Source organism: Enhydra lutris, unplaced genomic scaffold (assembly GCF_002288905.1).
Source record: "Enhydra lutris kenyoni isolate GAN:26980312 unplaced genomic scaffold, ASM228890v2 scaffoldscaffold9, whole genome shotgun sequence".
Lineage (NCBI taxonomy): Eukaryota > Metazoa > Chordata > Mammalia > Carnivora > Mustelidae > Enhydra > Enhydra lutris.
Genome location: NW_019154093.1, coordinates 23,239,781 through 23,262,307, shown reverse-complemented (window position 1 = coordinate 23,262,307; position 22,527 = coordinate 23,239,781). Strand labels below are relative to the sequence as shown.

General features: G+C 36.4%; 1 protein-coding gene across 3 annotated transcripts in view; it reads left to right on the top strand.

Annotated features, from left to right (window-relative positions):
• Nucleotides 1-21,373, top strand: part of LOC111143367 (heat shock protein family B (small) member 11) — a 33,760-nt gene extending 12,387 nt beyond the window's left edge. For all 3 annotated transcript variants that reach the window (XM_022497064.1, XM_022497067.1, XM_022497066.1), the window contains 5 exons: nt 599-710; nt 14,140-14,246; nt 16,055-16,123; nt 19,377-19,420; nt 21,161-21,373. In XM_022497064.1, coding sequence (XP_022352772.1) covers nt 613-710; nt 14,140-14,246; nt 16,055-16,123; nt 19,377-19,420; nt 21,161-21,274 — 432 coding nt within the window. In that variant the 5' untranslated portion in view covers nt 599-612 and the 3' untranslated portion in view covers nt 21,275-21,373. The remainder of the gene's footprint in view (nt 1-598; nt 711-14,139; nt 14,247-16,054; nt 16,124-19,376; nt 19,421-21,160) is intronic.
• The last annotated feature ends 1,154 nt before the right edge of the window (nt 21,374-22,527 follow it).

The following is a 22,527-nucleotide window of genomic DNA, read 5'->3' as shown; positions in this document are numbered from 1 at the left end:
TCTCTGTACCTTCCTCTCTGCCTACTTGTGATCTCTGTCTGTCAAATAAATAAATAAAAATCTTAAAAAAAAAAAAAAACTTATCCATTAATCATGTTACCTTATCCTTTAACTGTTTCTGTATCATTATTGAGGACTTTTAATTTTAGAATAATGATGTCAGTTAATCAGTGTCTTTTTTTTAAAGCTTTTATTCATTTATTCAACAGAGAGAAAGAGAGATCACAAGTAGGCAGAGAGAGGGGGAAGCAGGCTCCCCACTGAGTGGAGAGCCAGATGCAGGGCTGGATCCCAGGCACACTGAGATCATGACCTGAGCCAAACGCAGAGGCTTAACCCACTGAGCCACCCAGGCACCCCAAGTACTCAGTATCTTGTTTTGTGGAGTCAAATAGTGGAAATAATCATTATCTCACAGATTAGTCCTGGGGGAGGTTAGAAGTTTACTTATATAAATAACCATGTTAGAGTCCCTCCCACTTGTTGAATAGCTTGGTTGTTAAGCTGTGTGCTAGGCAACAGGCTTTCTCTTTCCCTTTTCTCAGATGAAGTTCAGAGAATCAAGAATTTGCTTTTGTTATTATTGTTTTATTTGCAGATTAACACCTTAAGATGAGAAAAATTGATCTGTGTTTGAGCTCTGAGGGGACTGAAGTGATTTTAGCTACATCAAGTGATGAAAAACACCCACCTGAAAATATGATTGATGGGTAAGAGTTACTATTTTTTCTTCCTTAAAGTCTTGATATTAGCTCAGTGAACCCCTTCAGTACTGGGACTATACTTTACAACAACTAGAACTTTTAAATATAGTTTAATAAATGTTTGGTGAAGTACATTACTTGATAGTATCTGCCTTTGGTACCATTCCTGAAACAAACTTAGTTGTGCATATTTAGGCTTTTGATCCTTTTTTTTTTTTTTTAAGATTTTATTTATTTATTTGACACACAGAGAGAGATGATCCCAACTAGGCAAAGAGGCAGGCAGAGAAAGAGGGAGGAAGCAAGCTCCCTGCTGAGCAGAGAGCCCCATACGGGACTTGATCCCAGGACCCTGAGACCATGACCCAAGCTGAAGGCAGAGGCTTAATCCTCTGAGCCACCCAGGTGCCCGCTTTTGATCCTTTTCTTTATAATTTTTAAACCGACCTTTTATACAAATACTTTTTAAGAAGTAGTTTAACAAGGCAAAACTTTAAACAACTACCTCATTTTAGGGAAGAGTACATTATAATATCTGGTTGTGATTTTATTCCAAGTTTTTTAGTAAATAGGAATAAAAACATTATAACTTCTCATTATTGCCTATTTCCTTAGTGGTCTAAGCAATATCTTTACTGAACTGAAGGCCTGACTTCCTGGTATCTACTTGCATTGTCTGGTTCTCAGCTTGTTGATTTCATTCCAATTTCCTGTCTTTACTGTGCTACAGCTTCTTCAAGGTAGAGATAAATATCATTCTCAGGCTTTTAAATTCCAAGAAAAAGTAGTTAATGGAAAAACTCCTTTTTAAATAGTTGTGACTATTTTATTACTCTCTTGATTTCTCTTTCTTGGTATCTCTACAAGGACCAGAGTTTGACTTATAAAATCATATAATTTTAGAGCTGGAAGGACTTAGAAATTTGTCTTACCTAAACCTTTCATTTTAGAGTTGTGGTGAGAGAGGTCTAAAGAGGTCAAGTACTATTTTAACTGCTGAAGGCAGAGCCAGTTACAACACAGATCTTGTGGTATTTTTGTGTTCTATCATGAATTCCATGTATTTGGATAAAATTCTAGCAACTTAACCCCTTCCTTTAAGCCTAGTTGTTATCTCCTCTGTGACATCTGTCCCTTTGGCATCATGTAGGATTAGTGTACCTTTTCATCAGACTCTAAAAGAATTTAGTGTATGCATCTATTACCTTTTTATCCCTTTATTGTATAATTGCTTATTTAATATTTGTGTCCTCTCTTAACTATGAATTCCTAGAAGTTAGAGATATGACTCACTCATCTTCGACTCTAGAATGTCTTAGAATAGTTGAATGTCTTGTTGAATTAGATCATCAAATATCAGTCAAATTCAATTAATATTGGAAAGTAGCTGAGCATACACAAACCATATATTTATGTGTATATATGTATATATGTATTATTTTAATTTGAATAGGGCTTTATAGTTTCACAGATGTTATGTCATATGACCCTCACCATAAGCTTGGGAAATAGGAAGCAAAATATTTTTATTTATTTATTTATTTATTTTTAAAGATTTTATTTATTTGAGACAGAGATGCAGAGGGAGAAGGAGAAGCAGACTCCTGGATGAACTGGGAGCCTGACTCAGGGCTTGATCCAGGACCCCAAGATCATGACTCAAGCCAAAGGCAGACGCCTAACTAACTGAGCCACCCAGGCACTCCCAAAATATTTTAAAAATGTATTTTCAACCTAATTGTAAAGATGAAGAAAAGGATAATCGGAGATAAAGATGACTGGTTCAAAATTACATAGATAACCAAGTGGTGGAATCAATATTAACCTCATGTCTTCTAAGTCCCAGTTTGGGGTTCTTTGTACTATACTATGATAACTCAAACTCTAGATTTGAATCCAAAACTTAACATCCATTTTTTTGGCCTGTGCCTCTTAATCCTTGGTTTGTTACTTCCTGGAATTCAGGTATTAGCTCTTTATCCCATTCTGCCTCAAGAGTAGAGAAATTAATGTGGAAACTGTGTGATCATATGCAGATATAATGAGATTTACCTTAAGTTGCTTTCAGAAATAGAGATCTTTCTGGGGGGCCACCTGGGTGGCTCAGTCAGTTAAATATCTGACTCTGACTCAGGTTATGATCGCAGGATCCTGGAATCGAGCCCCATGTTCGCTTGTCCCTCTGTCCTTCCCCCTACTATCTGTGTCTCCCAAATAAATAAGTTTTATTTATTTGTCTCTCTCTGTCTCTCTCCCAAATAAATAAAATCTCTTTTAAAAATTTTTAAAAAAGAAATAGAAATATTTCCAAAGACCAGTCCATATTAATGAATGATTAAGGACATAACCCTTAGTACAGAAAACTATATAGAATAAAAGTAGTTACTGACCTGATAACAGAACACATCAGAGACTTTTTTTTTTTAATTTAATTTACTTATTTGACAGAGAGAGATCACAAGTAGGCAGAGAGGCAGGCAGAGAGAGAGGAAGGGAAGCAGGCTACCCGCTGAACAGAGAGCACAATGCGGGGCTCAGTCCCAGGACCCTGAGATCATGACCCGAGCCGAAGGCAGAGGCTCAACCCACTGAGCCACCCAGGCACCCCCAGAGACTTTTAATGCCTATGCATTTCGAGCAAGTACAATCAGACTTTATATAGTAGGTATTAAAAATTAATCTTTGCTCATAAGTTGGTTTGTCTAAATGGAAGTAACCATGGAATTATTTGGAGAAAACAGTACCATAAAATTGCCCCCATTAGATAGTTCTCAATTTCCACAGAAGTAAGAGTTAAAGTGATTATATATCTACTTGTCTTTGACTCTACTTTTGCCCTTCAGTATTTAATATATTAATGAAAAAGGAGAAAGGAAGTTCTACACTAGAAAAAAAAGAGTTAAGAGAAAAAATAGTAAGAGAGAATTAGTCCTTTCAGTGTAATGTATAATACTAGATTTACAGTTAAAATTCCTGGTTAAGTGAACTATATATGTTACCTTGGACTGAAAGGATATGTTGCTCTTTGAACCTCACTTTTCTTATCTGAGAAATGGGGATAACACCACCTTCCCTGACTACCTCAAAGTTGTGGAAAAAATCACATGAAATAATAGATGTTAAACAGTTGTTATCTGTAAAGCCTTATATTTATTTATTTATTTATTTATTTTAAAGATTTATGTATTTTATTTATTTATTTGACAGAGATCACAAGTAGGCAGAGAGGTAGGCAGAGAGAGAGGAGGAAGCAGGCTCCCCGCTGAGCAGAGAGCCCGATGTGGGGCTCGATCCCAGGACCCCGAGATCATGACTTGAGCCGAAGGCAGAGGCTTTAACCCCCTGAGCCACCCAGGCACCCCATGTAAAGCTTTATATTTAAATGAAAACTACTGGGGCGCCCGGGAGGCACAGTGGGTTAAATATTGGATACTTGATTTTGGCTCAGGTTGTGATCTTAGGGCCATGAGATCAAGCCTTGCGTTGGATTCCATGCTCAGTGCAGAGTCTGGTTGAAACTCTCCTTCTCCCTGTGCCCCTTTCCGCACCCCAGTACTCTCACACATGCGTGCTCTCTTAAAATTAATTAATTAATCTTTAAAAGAAAACTACTGTTTTTATGACTTCATTATACCTAACTATGAGAATTCAGTTATATGTCAATAAAATTTTATTAATTAATTAATTAATTTTTTGAATTTCATAACATAACATACAGTGTTATTTCATAATAACATACAGTGTTATATTAGTTTCAGGTGTAAAATGTAATGATTCAGCAATTCTCTATATTACTCAGTGCTCATCGCAAGTATACTCTTAATCCTCTTCACCTACTTTATCCACCTCCCCACCTACCTCCCCTCTGGAACTACCAGTTTGTTCTCTATATGAGTCTGGTTTGTCTTTTTTTTTCATAGTTGTTTTGTTTCTTAAATTCCACATATGAGTGAAATCATATGGTATTTGTCTTTCTCTGACTTATTTCACTTAGTATTATACTCCCTAGCTCCACCCATCTGTTGCAAATGACAAGATTTCATTCTTTTTGATGGCTGAATATTATTCCACTATACGTACACCACATCTTCTTTATCCATTCATTTGTGGATGGATACTTTGGTTGCTTCCATATCTTGGCTATTGTAAATAATGCTGCAATAAACATGGGGTGCATGTATCTTTTTGAATTTGTGTTTTCATTTTCTTTGGTTAAATACCCAGTGATGGAATTACTGGATCATATGGTGATTCTGTTTTTAGGCTTCTAAGCAACCTCTGTACTGTTTTCCACAGTGGCTGTGCCAGTTTGCATTTCCACCAAGAGTGCATGAGTATTCCGTTTTCTCCACATCCTTGCCAGCACCTCTTGTTTCTTGTGTTGTTGATTTTAGCCATCCTGACAGGTGTGAGGTGATTTCTCATTGTGGTTTTGATTTGCACTTCCCTGATGATTACTGATATTGATCCTGTATCTGTTAGGCCCTTCTGTATGTCTTCTTGGAGAAATGTCTATTCATGTCCTCTGCCCATTTTTAATCGGATTATTTGTGGTTTTTTGCTGTTGAGTTGTGTAAGTTCTTTGTATATTTTGGATATTAACCTCTTTTTTATTTTTTTTTTTTGTTTTAAGATTATTTATTTATTTATTTGACAGAGAGAGAGCGAGCTCACAAATAGGCAGAGCAGCAGAGAGAGAGGGGGAAGCAGGCTCCCTGCCAAGCAGAGAGCCCGATGGCGGGGCTTGATCCCAGGACCCTGAGATCATGACCTGAGCCAAAGGCAGAGGCTTAACCCATTGAGCTACCCAGGCACCACTAGATATAACCTCTTATTGGTTATATCATTTGCAGATATCTTCTCCCATTCTGCGGGTTGTCTTTTTTATTTTCTTGATGATTTCCTTCACTGTGTAAAAGCTTATTTTGGTATAGGCCCAATAGTTTAATTTTGTTTTTGTTTTCTTTTCCAGTGGGGATATATCTAGAAAAATGTTTCTACCACAGATGTTAAGACATTACTGCCTATGTTTTCTTCTAGGAATTTTATGGTTTCAGGTCTCACATTCAGGTCTTTAACCCATTTTGAGTTTATTTTTTTGTGTGGTGTAATCAAGTGTTCCAGTTTCATTCTTTTGCATTTAGCTGACCAATTTCCCAACACCATTTGTTGAAGAGATTCTCTTTTTCCCATTGCATATTCTTCCCTTTTTTGTCATAGATTAATTGATTAGTGTCATATATGTCACTTTTTAAAAAGATTTTACTTATTTATTTTGAGAGAAAGAGTGTGTTACCAGGGAGAGGAGCAGAGGGAGAGAGAGAATCTCAAGTGGACTCCACGCTGAGCACAGAGCTGGATGTAGGGCTTGATCTCACCACCCTGAGATCCTTACCCGAGCCCAAATCAAGAGTCAGATGCTTAACCGACTGAGCCACCCAGGCCACTCCTGCCCCTATGTCATATTTAAAACCAGTACATCTCTACATACTATTTGATGTTGTTATATTGGTCATGTTCATTAAAATCACCTGAGAGACAGAGGGCAATTAAAAGTCATTTGAATAAGTAAAACTTAAAACCATATACATATAAATGAAAAATAAATTGTGAAATAAGCATAGTATAAAAAAATCCAAAATTGTGAGTTGGACCTGTATTGTTTTGTTTTGTTTTTGGTAACAGCTTTATTGACAGATAATTCACATAGTGTGCAGTTCACCCATTTAAAATGTACAACTTATTGGCTTCCAACATATTTAGAGTTATGCAGTTATCTCCACAATCAATTTTAGGGCATTTCATTACCTCCCAAAAAAAGGTTACAACCTATTGCAGTCACCTTATATTTCCCCATCGCCACCCGCCCTAGGCACTCTTTAATCTACTTTATATCTCTATAGATTTGCCTGTTCAGAGACTTCATATAAATGTAATCATATATATGGTCTTTTATAAATACCTTCTTTCATTTACATGTTTTCAGGGTTCACCCATGTTATAGCACATATCAGTGCTTCATTCCTTTTTATTGCCAAATAATATTCCATTTTATGGATATAGCATATTTTATTTATTCACTCATTAGCTGATAGATATTCAGGTTGTTTCTACTTTTTGTCTGAATGTTCTCCAGTCTTACTAAAAAATGCCAATTTATAAATCCAAGAATTTCAGCAAACCCCAACCAGGATACACACAAAGAGACCATACTGTAATCTGCTGAAAAGTAAAGAAAAAAATTTTAAATAGCTATGAAAAAAATACATTAACTACAGGGGAACAGTAGTACCAGTGGCAGCTGACTTTGTATCACAAACAGTGGAATACAGGTGACAATGGAATAATAGCTTAAATGTTGAAAAAAGAAACAACAAAAAAACCCTGTCAACTCAGAATTCTGTATCTAGCTAATATATCTTTCAAAAATGAGGGTGAAATAGAAACATTTTATTCCCCACAAGTAGACCTGTATCACAGGAAATGTTGAAGTTCTGCATGTTGAAGTGTTAATGATACTAGATGGAAATTCAAACCTACCAAGAAATTAAGTACATTGAAGTGGTAGATGTAAAAAAAACTATTCTTTTTCTTTTAATTTTAAAAAAAAGTCAACTGACCAGGGCGCCTGGGTGGCTCAGCGGGTTAAGCCTCTACTTTCGGCTCAGGTCATGATCTCGGGGTCCTGGGATTGGGCCCTGCATCAGGCTTTCTGCTCAGTGGGGAGCCTACTTACCCCCTACCCCTGCCCCACCTGCCTCTCTGGCCTCTCTGCCTACTTGTGATCTCTATCAAACAAATAAATAAAAATCTTAAAAAAAAAAAGTCAACTGACCACTTAATGGGAAAAAATACATTGTACTCTGGGATTTACTACATATATATGTAATAAATGCTATATATTAAATATAAAATTTATTAAAATAATGGCACAAAAGTGGAACTCAATGTAAAATGGCTATCATAGGTTCTTATGACCTTGAAAATAACCACACATACACACACACACACACACAGAAAATTAAATGGAATTTTAGGTTTTTTTAAAATTTCGGTCAAAAGTAGATAGGAAAGGAGAAATAGAATAAGACAAAAATAGATGGGAGGGACAAATGGAACATGAATAGCAAGATGGTAGATTCAACCCATAATTACATTAAATGCCAATGGGCTAATAAACACTTCAATTAAATGATAGAAATTGACAGAATTTGTCAGACTAGGTAAAAATATAATACACAGGTATATGCTATCTGGAAGAGATGTACTTTAAATGTAAAGTCACAAATAGGTTGAAAATAAAAGGATGAAAAAGATCCTATTAACACTAAACATAAGAAAGTGGCTTGGCTATATTCCTATCAGACGAAGTAGAATGTAGGGTAAGGAGAATTACCAGAGATAAAGGGACATTTTTAATGTTTTGAGAATTCTTTCATCAGGAATAGATAATAATCCTAAATGTATACTGACCTAATAATCTTCAAAATACATAAAAACTGACAGATGAAAGAAATAAACAAATCCACAATCATAGTTGGAGATTTTAACACCTTTCTTTTAGTAGTGATAAAGCAGCCAGACAAAGATTCTAAAGATACATGTAGTAAAGACATGGTAAAGATAGGGTGATCTGCACATGTCAGTCACCTTGACTGAATTGACATTTATACAACACTATAATCAACAGTGGCACATGGAAGAAGTCTCCATTAAACATTCACTAAAATGTGCTGGTCCATAAAGCCAGTCTATTTCAAAAGATGAAAACCTTAGGGAATATGTATTGAAAAAAAATGGTATTTGTGAGATGATGGATGTGTTAATTAACTTTATTATGGCCGTGATTTGACAACATATATGTAAACAAATCATCATGTTGTATACCCTAAACATACATAATGTTGTGTATTCATTAAATTGCACTAAAGCTGGAGAAAAAAGAATTTGTTCTCTGACCAATGTGTAATTAAATTACAAGTAAATATTAAAAAGACCTTTGGAAAAACATCCCTGAAACTTAGAAATTAAACATGGCACTTCTAAATAACCCATTGGTCAAAGAAGAAATCACAAGGTATGTTAGAAAATATTTCTGGGGTGCCTGGGTGGCTCAGTGGGTTAAAGCCTCTGCCTTTGGCTCAGGTCATGATCCCAGGGTCCTGAGATTGAGCCCCGAGTCGGGCTCTCTGCTCAACAGGGAGCCTGCTTCCCTTCCTCTCTCTCTCTGCATGCCTCTCTACCTACTTGTGATCTCTGTCTGTCAAATAAATAAATAAATATCTTTAAAAAAAGAAAATATTTCTAACCAAATGATAACAAAACACAATATATCCACATTTGTAGATGCAGCTAAAGTGATGCTTCCAGGGAAATTTTTTATAGCATAAATATTTCTTAAAAAGAATTTTTAGGGGCACCTGGGTGGCTTAGTCGATTAAGCATCTGCCTTCAGCTCAGGTCATGATCCTGGAGTCCTGGGATCGAGCCCCACATCAGGCTCCCTACTCAACAGGGAACCTGCTTCTCCCTCTGCCCCTTCCCCACTTACTCCCTCTCTCTCTCTCTTTCTCTCGCTCAAATAAATAAAATATTTTTTAAAAAAGAATTTTTAAAAACCACTAGTTAAATTTCCACAGTAGGAAGCTAGATAAGGAAGAGCAAATTATACCCAAAGAAAGTGAATAATAAAGGTAAGAACAGAAATCAATAAAATAGAAAATAGACAATTAGAAAAAATTAACAAAGCTAAAATTGATTATCTGAAAGAAATATTGAAAGTTATAAATCTCTAGGAAAACTGACCAAGAAAGAATAGAGGAAATGTAAATCACCAGTACCAGCAATGAAAAAAGCAGTATCACTACAGTTTCTAAAAGACTAATAAGTCACTATGAAGGATAAATTTAGGATATCAAATCATTATGTTATATACCTGAAACTAAATGTTATATGTCAATTATACCTTAATTTTAAAATGTTTTTAAGAAAAGAACAAATTTAGGCTAATAAATTGACAATTTAAGTGGACAGATTCCTTAAAAAACTCAATCTATAAAAATGACAAAAGATGAAATAGAAAATTTGAATAGCCATGCATCTATTGTATAAATTAAATTCTATCAAATATTTAGAGGAAAAAATAATATAAATCTTTCACAAACAGTAGGAAACATTTCTCAAATTGTTTTTCATGAGAACAACATGACCCTGGTACCAGGACAAACCTGAAAAAGACATTATGAGGAAAGAAAAAGAAAGGAAAGGAAAGAAAGAAAAGAATGGAAAAGAGAAAGGAAAATTAAAGACCAGCATCCTTTATGAATATAAACACAATTTTTTTTAATTCTTAAATTTTTTTTTAAGTTTTTTTTTTTTTTTAAGATTTTATTGATTTATTTGACAGAGATCACAAGTAGGCAGAGAGGCACGCAGAGGGGGTAGGGAAGCAGGCTCCCCGCTGAGCAGAGAGCCCAATGTGGGGCTTGATCCTAGGACCCTGAGATCATGACCCAAGCTGGAGGCAGAGGCTTTGACCCACTGAGGCACCCAGGTGCCCATAAACACAAAAATTCTTATAAATTGAATCTTGCAAGTGGAATTAATCCTGGGAATGCCGAGGTTGGCATATTTACCACATTATCACAGGAATGCAAGGTTGAGTGTAATTCACCGCATTGTCAGAACAAAGGAGAGAAATCATGATCATCCCAAAAGATGAAGAAGCATTTGACAAAATTCAACATTCATTCATGATAATAATTCTTAGCAAATAAAGAAGAGAAGGGAACTTCCTCAATCTGTTAAAGGCATCTACTAAACATGTTCACCTTGGTAGTGAAATAATAAACGCTTTCCCCCTGAGACTGGAAACGGAATAAGAATGTTTGTTCTCACTGTTCTTATTCAGCATTGTTTGAGAGGTTTTAGCCCACGCAATAAGGCCAAAAAAGGACATAAAAGGCATAAGGATTAGGAAGAGTAAAATTAGGGGCACCTGTGTGGCTCAGTGGGTTAAGCCTCTGCCTTCGGCTTGGGTCATGATCTCAGGGTCCTGGGATCGAGCCCCACATTGGGCTCTCTGCTCAGTGGGAGCCTGCTTCCCCCTCTTTCTCTGCCTGCCTCTCTGCCTACTTGTGATATCTCTCTCTCTCTGTCAAATAAATAAATGAAATCTTAAAAAAGAGAAAGAAAGAGAAAGAAAGAAAGAAAGAAAGTAAAATGGGGAGTGCCTGGGTGGCTCAGTAGGTTGAGCCTCTGCCTTCAGCTTAGGTCATGATCCCAGGGTCCTGGAATCAAGCCCCACATAGGGCTCTCTGCTCAGTGGGAAGCCTGCTTCTCCCTCTGCCTGCCACGTCCCCTGCTTGTGCTCGCACACTCTGTCTGTCAAATAAATACATTTTTTAAAAAAAGAAAGATTGTCTTTGTTTACAGGTTGTATTAATGTTTCATAGGAATCTACAAAAAACAAAGAATCTATTTTTTTAAAAAAGCCTACTAGAGCTAATAAGTACATTTAGCAAGGTCAATATGCAAGAATCAGTTATATTACTATATAATAGCAGGAAACAGTTGGAAATTGAAGTTTAAAAAATTCCATTTCCAATAGCAGTCAAACCATAAAGAGAGTTAAGAATAAACTTAACAAGATATGCAAGACCTTTACAGGAAAACCATAAAATGCTGCTGAGGAAAATTAAATAACTAAGTAGATGAAAAGATATACTACATTCATGATCGGAAAACTCAATATTGTTAAGGTGCCAATTTCTCTCTAAAATAACCTGTTGATTCAGTACAGTGTCGATCAAAATCTCAATTGACTTTTACAAGTAAAATACATTTTTTATACTTTAGAAGTATAAAGTACAAGTTGATTCTGAAATGTATGTGGAAATGCAAAGGCCCAATCTACTCAAAGTAATTTGAGAAAGAAGAAAGTTTGAGGGCTTACATTATCTGATTTCAAGACTTAATAACTTACAGTAATCAAAATGTGTGGTGTTTTTGTAAAGATAGATATACATACCAATGGAACAGAATAGAAAGCCCAGAAATAGACCCACATATACAAGGTCAATTAGTTTTCAACAGAAGCCTAAGGATATAGAAACAGATCAATGGAGTAAAATGAAGGGGACAGATCTACCCATCTATAGTCCATTAATTTTAGGCAAAGACACCAAGGCAGCTCAGTAAAAAAAGGAAACTCTTTTAATAAATGGTGTTGGAATACTTGAATAAATATACTGATAAAAATGAACCTCCACCCCTATCTCATACCAAACGCAAAAGTTAATTCAGGATGGATCATAGATCTCCACTCAGAGCCAAAATGACTGAGCTTCAAGGAGAAAATGTCAGAAAGTTCCTTTGTAACTGTGAGGTAGGCAAAGATTTCTTCGACATAAAAATCACTAAACATAAAAGAAACAGGTAATAAAACTGGACTTCACCAAAAAGAAAACTTCTACTCATTGAAAGACATAAGTAAGAAAATGGAAAGACAAGAAAATATTCACAATACATATATCTCATAAAGGACAAGAATACATAGTAAAGTACAGGTGACCCTTGAGCAACATGGGTTTGAACTGCGTGGAATTTTTTCCAATAAATACATGTACAGAGGAGTAAATATATCTTCTCTTCTTTCAGATTTTCTTAACATTTTCTTTCTTTTTTTTTTTTTTTTAAAGATTTATCTATTTATTTGACAGACAGAGATCACAAGCAGGCAGAGAGGCAGGCACAGAGTGGGGGGAAGCAGGCTCCCCGCCGAGCAGAGAGCCCGATATGGGGCTTGATCCCAGGACCCTGGGATCATGACCCAAGCCGAAGGCAGAGGCTTTAACCCACTGAGCCACCCAGGCGCCCCTCTTAACATTTTCTTTACTCCAGCTTACTTTATTGTAAGAAGACAGTGTATAATACATATGTAAGATACGTATCAATTATGTTGTCAGTAAAACTTCTGATATATATTTATGAAAAATATATATTTTTTCATATATATATATGAAAAAGTGCTTAGCATCATTTGTTATCAGGGAAATCCAAATGAACGTCATTGTAGGACACCATTTTATATCTACTAGAATAGCTAAAAAAAAAGGGCTGACAAAGGCAAGTTTTGGAAGGGTATGGAGCAACTAGAACTCTCTTACATTGCTGGTAGGAATATAAAATAGTACAATCACTTTGGAAATCTGGCAGCTTCTTGTAAAGTTATACATACCTCTGCCCTATGACCCAGCAATTCTATTCCTAATAATTGCCCAAGAGAAATGAAAATATGTCCCCAAAACACTTGTAAAAGAATGTTTATAACAACCTATTCATAATACTAAAAAGCTGGAAGCAATCCAAATATCCAACAAAATAATCAGACAGAAGAATGAATAACCAAATTGTGGCATAGTCTATGGTCAGAGAAATCAGAGCAATAGTTACCTAAGGGAGGTAAGAAATGTCTGGAAGGAAAGAAAAGGAAAGTTTCTGGAGCAATGGAAATGTTACATATCTTGATATTTGTTGCCCTAGCGTAATGGTTATGTGAGTATATACATTTTGTCAAAACTCATTGAATTGTATACTTAAATTTCACTGCAGGTAAAATTTTACCTACAAAAAGGAAAGAAGCAGCTTGTGTATTAAAATAGAAATGATTATTTCTGTGGACAGTACTATATATATTACATATATTTTAATTATATATATGACATAAAATTGAATGCATTTTTTTTCAACACACATATAACTGTGCGTCTGCTATGGGTCAGCCAATGTGATAGTTGCTGGGGTATAAAGATAATGAAGAGAAAGTGGTTGGACTCAGAGAACTCAGCATCTAGCAGAGCCATAAAAGCACAAGAGAGAAGTATCAATGCAAAAATGGATTCTGAGTGCAAAGGAGGCCTGAGGAAGTGATTCTGACTAGTGGGGGCTGAGAGATGGGACCAAAGAGTGAATATACTCGTAAGGAAAGAAAGGCCTTTGGGTCAAATTCATGAACTAAATAAGGCACAGAAATATGATCCTGTATGATGTGTTTGCAGAATCTTAATTGGCCCGATGTGACTACAGTAACGGGAGAGCATACCATGACGGGAGACAGTGTACTTTAAGAATGTGACCAGGTTGTACAGGGTTGTAAAATGCCATCCTTCACGGGCAGATTTATAGGCACTAAGGGACCACTGAAGGCTTTTAGACAAGAGAGTGACATCAGTTCTGTTTCTGTGTTTTTAAAAAATGTATCTGGTAATAGTAAAGAAGAATTATTAAAGTTGGGGAGAGATTAGAGGCAGAAGGAAGAGGTAGGGATCTTAAGAATCGAGGGTTGTTTATTGAAAATACTTACCCACTAGAATTTTGTGATTGAATATTTTTATTTGGCTCTTCTTTTTTCTTTTTCCTTTAAAATTAACAATAGGAATCCAGAAACATTTTGGACCACAACAGGAATGTTTCCCCAAGAGTTCATTATTTGTTTTCACAAACACGTAAGGATTGAAAGACTTGTAATCCAAAGTTACTTTGGTAAGCAAATAATACATTAATATTCATCATCTTTTCATTTTCCCATAGGCAGAGGGCACATATGTAAACTTTGGCAAAACACTAACTTTTCTTTGCAGCATGGAATCCAGTTTTATGGCTGGGTTGGGAGAGTGGGGAGTATGGGTTAACTGCCTTGAGCACAGTTAGCTTCTCTAAAATTGCAAATTTGAAATCCTTCCAAAGTGCATAATAATTTCCATGCAATTTACTATGTGAAAATCTTTGGCAAAAAACCCTATTATGAACTTAAGAAGCCAGCTTGCCAGAACACTCGGTTCTTCAACATCTTTATTCCAGATTCATTTGGCTTGGGGTTCTCTGTCAAATTCTTTCTGAAAATCTGATAACCTTGATTATTTGCATTGGATAATTTTTATTCTTCTTTTAATAATGGCATTTTCTGAGGCATTTAGGAGAGGACTCTCCCTTTGGAACATCATTCTGATCCTATCTGGTGTTTACTTAAGGATAAAATATTTCAGAAAAAATCATGGCAGGAGAGAATACATCCCAGATGGTTCAAATGAAAAGACTTTATTGACGGGATTACTTACAAAATTATGGTCTGGGTAAGGGAACCTAGGATGGTGAGAACGCCCTGAAATTGGCCACAGCAATAAGCCATTACCACCCCTAGGATAAGGGACAGAAATTGTGTTACCAGAACCCAATGAAAGCTGGAGCCTGTGTCTAATGGCCTGCCCGGCAGTGGCTGTAAGCATGAAGGGACCCAACCACTGTCTCAGACAGGGCACGGAAGTAGGAAGGGAGTGGGCAAAAAACAACCTGATCTCACTTTGCCACTGCCCTCCAGTTTCCTCCCACTGCCTCCCATTGGCCAAACCCAACCAGAAGCCAGTGGTGCAATCCACAGGCGTCCTCCCCCAGGCCACAGAACAGAGAAGAGAAGAGAAGAATGTTTCTAGCAGGATCTGGGTTAGGGATAATGGAGAAAAAACAATACAGAAGGAAGATGCCTGGATTCTGGTTAAGTCTCTCTCCTGTCATTAATTGTAGAGGCTCTAGAGTCAGACAACACCTAAGTTTGAATTCTGTTTCTGACCCTTACTAGCTCTATTCTCTAAGGTGCCTGATTTCTGTAAGGCTGTTTCCTCATCAGTAAAGTGTATTAATACTTTTTCTTAGAAGATTATAGTCAAGAGTGAATGGGTAAATATGCCTGACTCACAGTAGTTTCTCCATAAAGGTTTATGACCAAGATCACTAACAGTATTCTTATTATGATTACTGTTATTATTACTATTACCAGTACACAAAAACTCTGGATGATAACAAGTTTGGAAAGACTCTACTAACTTTGTATTATGTGCTTTGCAAACGTTTGTAAGATTACAGTGACACAAGACTGCATTTTACCATAGGGCCCTACAGAAAAACAGAGTATGTGAATGATTTTCAGACCAGGTATTTCTTTTTTTTTTTTTTTTTTTTAAGAATTTCTTTATTTATTCGACAGAGAGAGAGAGATCACAAGTAGGCAGAGAGGCAGGCAGAGAGAGAGAGGGGGAAGCGGGCTCCCTGCTGAGCAGAGAGCCCAATGTGGGGCTCAATCCCAGAACCCTGAGATCATAACCTGGGCTGAGGGCAGACGCTTAACCAACTGAGCCACCCAGGTGCCCCCGGACCAGGTATTTCTGATCCCAGTATATTGTGTAGTCCCGCCAGTGCTTGACACTTTCAGAGAAAAAAAAGGAAATGTAGGGACAGCAACATAAAATTAAGTAGGTAATTAACACTGTATTTATTTTTTTTACTCCCAACGTCAGTGAGGACCTTGAGGATTGAAAAGACCACATCTAAAGAGCCAGTTGATTTTGAGCCATGGATTGAAAGAGGTATGTGCTTTTTCACCAGCATTGTTCTGGGAGTGAGGGAGTGGAGAATTATCCTTTGATTCTGTATTTCCAATTGCGCTGCGTTTTGGTGAAAAAAGGTGACTCTTGTGACTTACGTAGAGCCTAGAAAAACCCAACTTTGAATACAAGACTGCTGCTTCACTTCTGGTTATGTAACTGTTAGCATGTTAATACTCAATTTTTCTGAGTTTCAGAATCCTTATCTGAAAAATGGGCTCAGTAACCCACCATTTAAGGTTTTTATGAACATAGTATCATCTACCAAACTCTACATGGTAGACAATAAGTATTAGTTTCTTGTCTTCCTCCCTTCCTAATGGTACTATTTAAATATCATCAGAATTGCCTCTAGTTAAACACAACATGTTGCCTTTGTGTGTCTGTTTCCTTTCCTTCCCCAAATACCATGAGAATAATGGAAAAGGAATTAAAGGAGGCATAAACCTACAAGGACAAAAACGAAAATAATGAAAAAAACAGGAGACCAACAAGGATGTGAGGAGTTAATCCATATTATGGAAGAGAGGACGCAGATGGAAGAGAAGGAACTAACGTCGCCAAATGGAGTAGTAGTAGCTAAGTGCCGTCCAAGGAGAATAGCAATGTAAAACAAGCCAGTTTGCCCAACAAAACCCCAGAAAGGTCTAGAATTTGAAGGCAGAAGATACCAGGGAAAGGGCAAGGGAGACGTGGACCGGAAAACAAGGGTAATTAGTTGAACATCTATATACAGAGTTTTTGACCCTATGTAAGTTCTCCTGTTCCACAAAGCTGGATGATTCCTCTTTCCTCCCACAAACCACCTGCAAAGGATAATGAGGAACACTGTGTGTTGAGGCTCAGAACTCAGCGAGGCCAGACAGAGTAGAGAAAGTAAGGGAGCTGTGCAGTTGAAAGCAGGGGATTTAAGTGGAAGCCTGCAGATTGAATGGTGAGAACTCACTCTTCTGTGCTCTAATGTTTATGACAGCAATCAAGAATATAGCCCTGCCCAGGAGACTAAACATTTTTGGAGAAACCGAATGGCTCCAGAAAAAAGATCTATGGATACGGACAAAGGCTAGCTCATTCCTGGTCACTCTGTTGAAGCCCTAGTCAGTGAGCCTGGTTCATGCACACAGTTTTCAAATGATTTATTTATAAGTAACAAAAGATAGCCAAAGTTCACCAGACATTTGATGAAGGCCTCAAACCTTGAATATAATCAAGCCTTTAGCTCTAATTCCAGTATATTGGAAATAGAGGATAGAGGATTAAATGCAATGAAACTAGGAAGAGGTAAGATGACAAAATGTGGGACATTCCACAGTAAAACTGACGTGATCTCTTCAATAAGTCAATGACATGGGGAAAAAATGTGTGTGGGGGAGAGAAAGCAATTCAAAAGTCTCCTTCTTAAAGGAGACTTGATTCTGATTTGAATAAACCAACTATAAAAAGACATTTTGGGGACAGTTGGGAAATTGGAATGTGGACTGGGTATTATATGATATTAAAGCATTTTTAAATGTTGGTATGATAATAGTATTATGCTTTTGTAAGAAAATATCCTTATTATCGAGAGATGGATAATCAAATATTTGGAGGTGAAATGTCATGTTGTCTTAGATTTCTTTAAAATACTTTAGCAAGGGCATCTGGGTGGGTCTGTCCATTAACCATCTGCCTTCAGCTCAAGTTATGATCCCAGGGTCCTGGGATCGAGCCCCACGTTGGCTCCTTACTTAGTAGGGACTTTGCTTCTCCCTCTCCCTCCACTCCTCCTCCCTGCTCATTCTCTCTCTCTTAAATAAATAAATAAAATCTTAAAAAGAATACTTTAGCAAAAAAAATTCCATAAATCAAGTATAGTGAAATGTTAGTAATTATAAAATCAAGATGACGGGTATATACAGGAATAATATCGGTCTTTTTTGATGTAAGTGAGATTTTCCAATTTTCTTTCCTTTTTTTTTTTTTTTTAAAGATTTTATTTATTTACCTGAGAGTGACAGAGAGAGCATGAGAGGGGAGAGGGTCAGAGGGAGAAGCAGGCTCCCCACAGAGCGGGGAGCCCGATGTGGAACTCAATCCTGGGACTTCAGGATCACAACCTGAGCTGAAGGTAGTTGCTTAACCAACTGAGCCACCCAGGCACCCCCAATTTTTCATAATTAAACTAAGCAATGAAAGAAGAGGTTATAATTAAATCCTGGTAGAGGAGGAGTTGCATAAGAAAGAAAATGGGATCATAATTTGATACTTATTTCAGTAGTAAATAACATTACATAGACAATAATGTAACTGTTAAGTATTGATTTCAAAACTGAGAGGATGGCAGGAGGGAAAAGTTGCAGGAGGAGGAAGAGGATATCGATTTCAGAGACCTAATTTTCTCCTACCATAATATAAAGTCTGTAAAACACTGATAAATTGAGAAAAGGAATACAAACATGTTACAATTCTAGGGAAAAAGCACTGAAAGAGTTGGAAACATTTGCCTCTCAGGAACAGGACTGGAAGGGAAAGAAAGGGTCAGGCAGGGAATTACTTCCATTCATTACCTCAGAGAGAGGTTAGGAAACCGGAAGTCATGCACCGTCTTACTTCCCAGGGACTATCCCTTTTGTAATATGTGCCTTAAAAATTATGTGCACTAACTATTCTGATACAAATAAAATTAATTTCTAAATAATGTCAGTGTTTATTGTTATATCAATCAAATATTTCATGTTTCCAAAAGAATGTTTGATATGACTCGTGACCAACTAAATTAATCTGTTTTAAAAATTATATTAAGTAAATGTTTTCTAAAGTTGGGTACCAAGAAAGATCAATTCACAGGCAGCATAATTCAATGTCACAGTAAAAGTTCAGCGTGAGAAACTGAGCTGTAGTCATTACCTATGGGAGTGGTAATAAGATGGCTCCTTTCAGGCCTGTGATAACTGTTTGTGGCTTGATCCTTAAAAGGGATTTTCACATTTTGTCAATTCCTTACTTTATATTCCTTTACTCTGATTTACATTTCCTTTTGTTTATACTCACTACAGATGTTTTAGAGCTCACAGTTTATCTTTCATGCCTTTTACATCAAATATTCCTATTTTGATACTGAATTTTAACCCCCAACCCCTGGTAAGTCTGATCTAACTGTAGTTTATCAGACATCATGTTTTGCTGAGCCTAAATTTCAGTAGCTGTCCTCATGTATTTTGAATCCTAACTCATTTCTGTTAAATTTCTGGTTTAGATCTAGTCCACAGAGAGGGGCAGCTTCAAAATGAAGAAATTCTGGTAAGCCAACATACTTTGTAGAGATAAACATTATCTTTAGTCAGCGCAATGTGTTTACGTTTTAAATCTATCTCCTTAGTCATAAAGTTAATAGTTTGTATTATTGTGATATATTATAGGTTCTGTACATAATAACCCATGGAGAAGGTCATTCTCAATGATACTACAGTTTAAATAAAGCATGCATCAACTAGGCCTTTATCTGTCATAGACTAACAGCAAGGGTAAAACAATTCACTTACTTGTTTTTATTTTGTTCGTTTTTTTAGAAGTGTTTACTAGCTGTGCTTTCATTCATTTGATTCTGTAGGCCTTTTAGAATAGGAATCAAAAAAGGTTGAGATGCCAAAATCGGATGTTAATTTGAGCATGAAAGGACAAGGGAGATTCACAGAAGGGGAACTGGAGCATAGGATCAGCAACAAATAAGCCAAAGAGAGATGAGGTGGAAAGAGAACCAGCATTTTTCGACAACATTCCATTGGGCTTTGCTTGTCAAGTGGAATGAATGCCTGTTGATGAGGAAGCTGCTGCCTCATCAGGGGTTCCTCTGTTCCTGCTAGTTAATCAGGCCCTGGTTTTAGACAAACACAAAAAAGTGAAACAACTGAATGTGTGGGCTTTTTTTTTTTTTTTAGGTGGTAGTGTTTGTTTAAGGTTTCTGTAAATGAGGCTTAAAGAGGAACCTTGTCCATTAAGTTTCCTTCTTCACAACTTAACCAGGCACTGCTATGAAATCTGTGCTTCAAAAGATTCTGTAGGAAGTTTTTGAATGCTATTAATTATCTTCTCCGCCACCCAAATGTGCCCAGCGACTGGAGAGGCCAGTGGGGCCAGAAAATGATTAATTAGGCTGAATTTTATCTGCCTGTTTTTCTCCATGTTTATTAATGGGTTATGATTAGTAAGCCTCTGCTAAGTATTTTGTTTTAGGACTCACTGTGAATCAACAACATTATAGAACATTATAGAACATTTGGAAAACAGTAAGGGGGAGTGGGCAGCTGGAAGTCACCCATGATTTTATTACCCTGCCACAAGAGCTTTTATTACACTTATTTTCTTCTTCTTGTCAGTATGCATCACATAGTTTAATAGTAAAAAGTGAAGAATTTTGTATCTTTTTAAACAATATTATAAGTTCATAATTATAATTTTAAAATGAAATGTGTGAAAATAGACAAATGTTCACTAATTTCACTTTTCCTCCCTCTGTCATAAGTAATACTACAGGGGACATCTTACGCATGTTCTCACTACCATGATCTTCACCTTTTAAATTATTCTCTATGATTAAATTTCAAGGAATAAAATTACTGGTTCCATCAGGGTAGACATATTTATAGCTGCTTATATATATTGCCAAATTGCTTTCCAGAGAAATTATACAAATGTAAAAGTATAATAATGTTTCAGAGTAGTATAGTTAGAGGAATCATCAAACAAAGGAAGTCTCCTAACATGAAAAATACTTTAGAAAGACACTTTTAAAAAATCAATCAGAAATGTAAAGTTGTGATTTTTAGTTCCACCCATTATTTTTCATCAAACCAATGCTGATATTTGCCTGATGATACATCAGACCAGCAGTACTGTTATACGCAGGTGTCTTCTCTTCTGAATATTATATATTATATATTTAGGATATCATTTTTGCATCAAACCCTTTCTTCTGCTAACTGCTGTTTAACAAGTTAACTAGAATTGCTAAATGCTTCCATACTGATTTTTCCTTTGCAGACACGAGATGGCCACGCCACTTATTTGAGATTCATGATTATATCAGCCTTTGATCATTTTGCTTCTGTGCATAGTGTTTCTGCAGAGGGACTAGCAGTCTCAAATCTTTCTTAGTAATTATAACCAAATACTCTTGCATGATTTTTTTAACAATATATTTATTTAAAAATGAAGTTGTCATTGATATGCTTTTATTAAAGGGATTTGTATCAATCTGTTTCAGTTTTTTTTTTCTCTTCAACATTTTCTGTGAAGGAATTTGGTTCATTAGTGAGGAGTGATGGCCACCATATGGGCTGTAAGAAAGCTCTCATACAGCCTAATAAAGGAAATGACTATATATGAAAACTTAACTGATAAATGCATTGTGTCCTCCCAGCATCTCACAAGGTGCTCTTCAGATGTCAGTGCATTTATTTTTTTCAGGTTCAGTGCATTAACTTTTTATTTATTGATTGATTGATGAAGAGGGCTAAGTGAGCAACATAGACAGTAAATATATGTGTTCAGAAAAGAGAAAGGATTTATGGGAAGGTTTCATGGAGGCCATGGAACTTGAACTGGGCTTTGTCCAAAAAAATTTATTTTTTTCTTTTAATTTAATTTTTGCCTTGATTTGAAAATCTCAGAGAAGAATTAGGAAAAAAAAAACATAATCTGACTTTCCACATCCAACCATTATTAACATTAGTTGGTTTTTTTGATATATGTTGGGGAGGTAAAGAACAGGATAGGACAAATTAGGCGAAAATAAAGCTTTTCTGAATATACTTTATATACCTTAACTTTCAGAAACACAAATAACTAATATAACCAAAAATTAAAACAAAAAAGAAAGTCCAGAATATTGAAAACAAACAGAAATGCATGAACCTAACTTTATCACAAGTTGATAAGATAAGCACACAAGAAACAGTGGCATTAAACGTATTTCATCTGTGTGGTTCATATTAGTTTCTTAGGGCTGCCATAATGTACTACAAACCTGGTGGCTTCAAACAATAGAAATTTATTGTCTCACGGTTTCAGAGTCTAGAACTCAGAAATCAAGGTATTGATGGGGTTTGTTTCTACTGGAGGTTCTCAGGAAGAATCTGTTCCATGGCTTTCTCTCAGCTTCTGGAGTTGCTGGCAGTCCTTGGCATTCCTGGGCTTGTGGCCCTGTAGCTCCAGGGTCTGCCTCTATCATCACATGGCATTCTCTGTGTGTGTCTTAACATCATCTTCCCTCTGTGCATATCTGTTTCTATCTATCTTCTCCTCTCATGAGGACATCAGTCATATTGAATTAGGGCCCACCCTACTCCAGTATGGCCTCGTCATAACTAGTTCCATCTGTAACAATCATATTTTCAGGTAAGGTCACA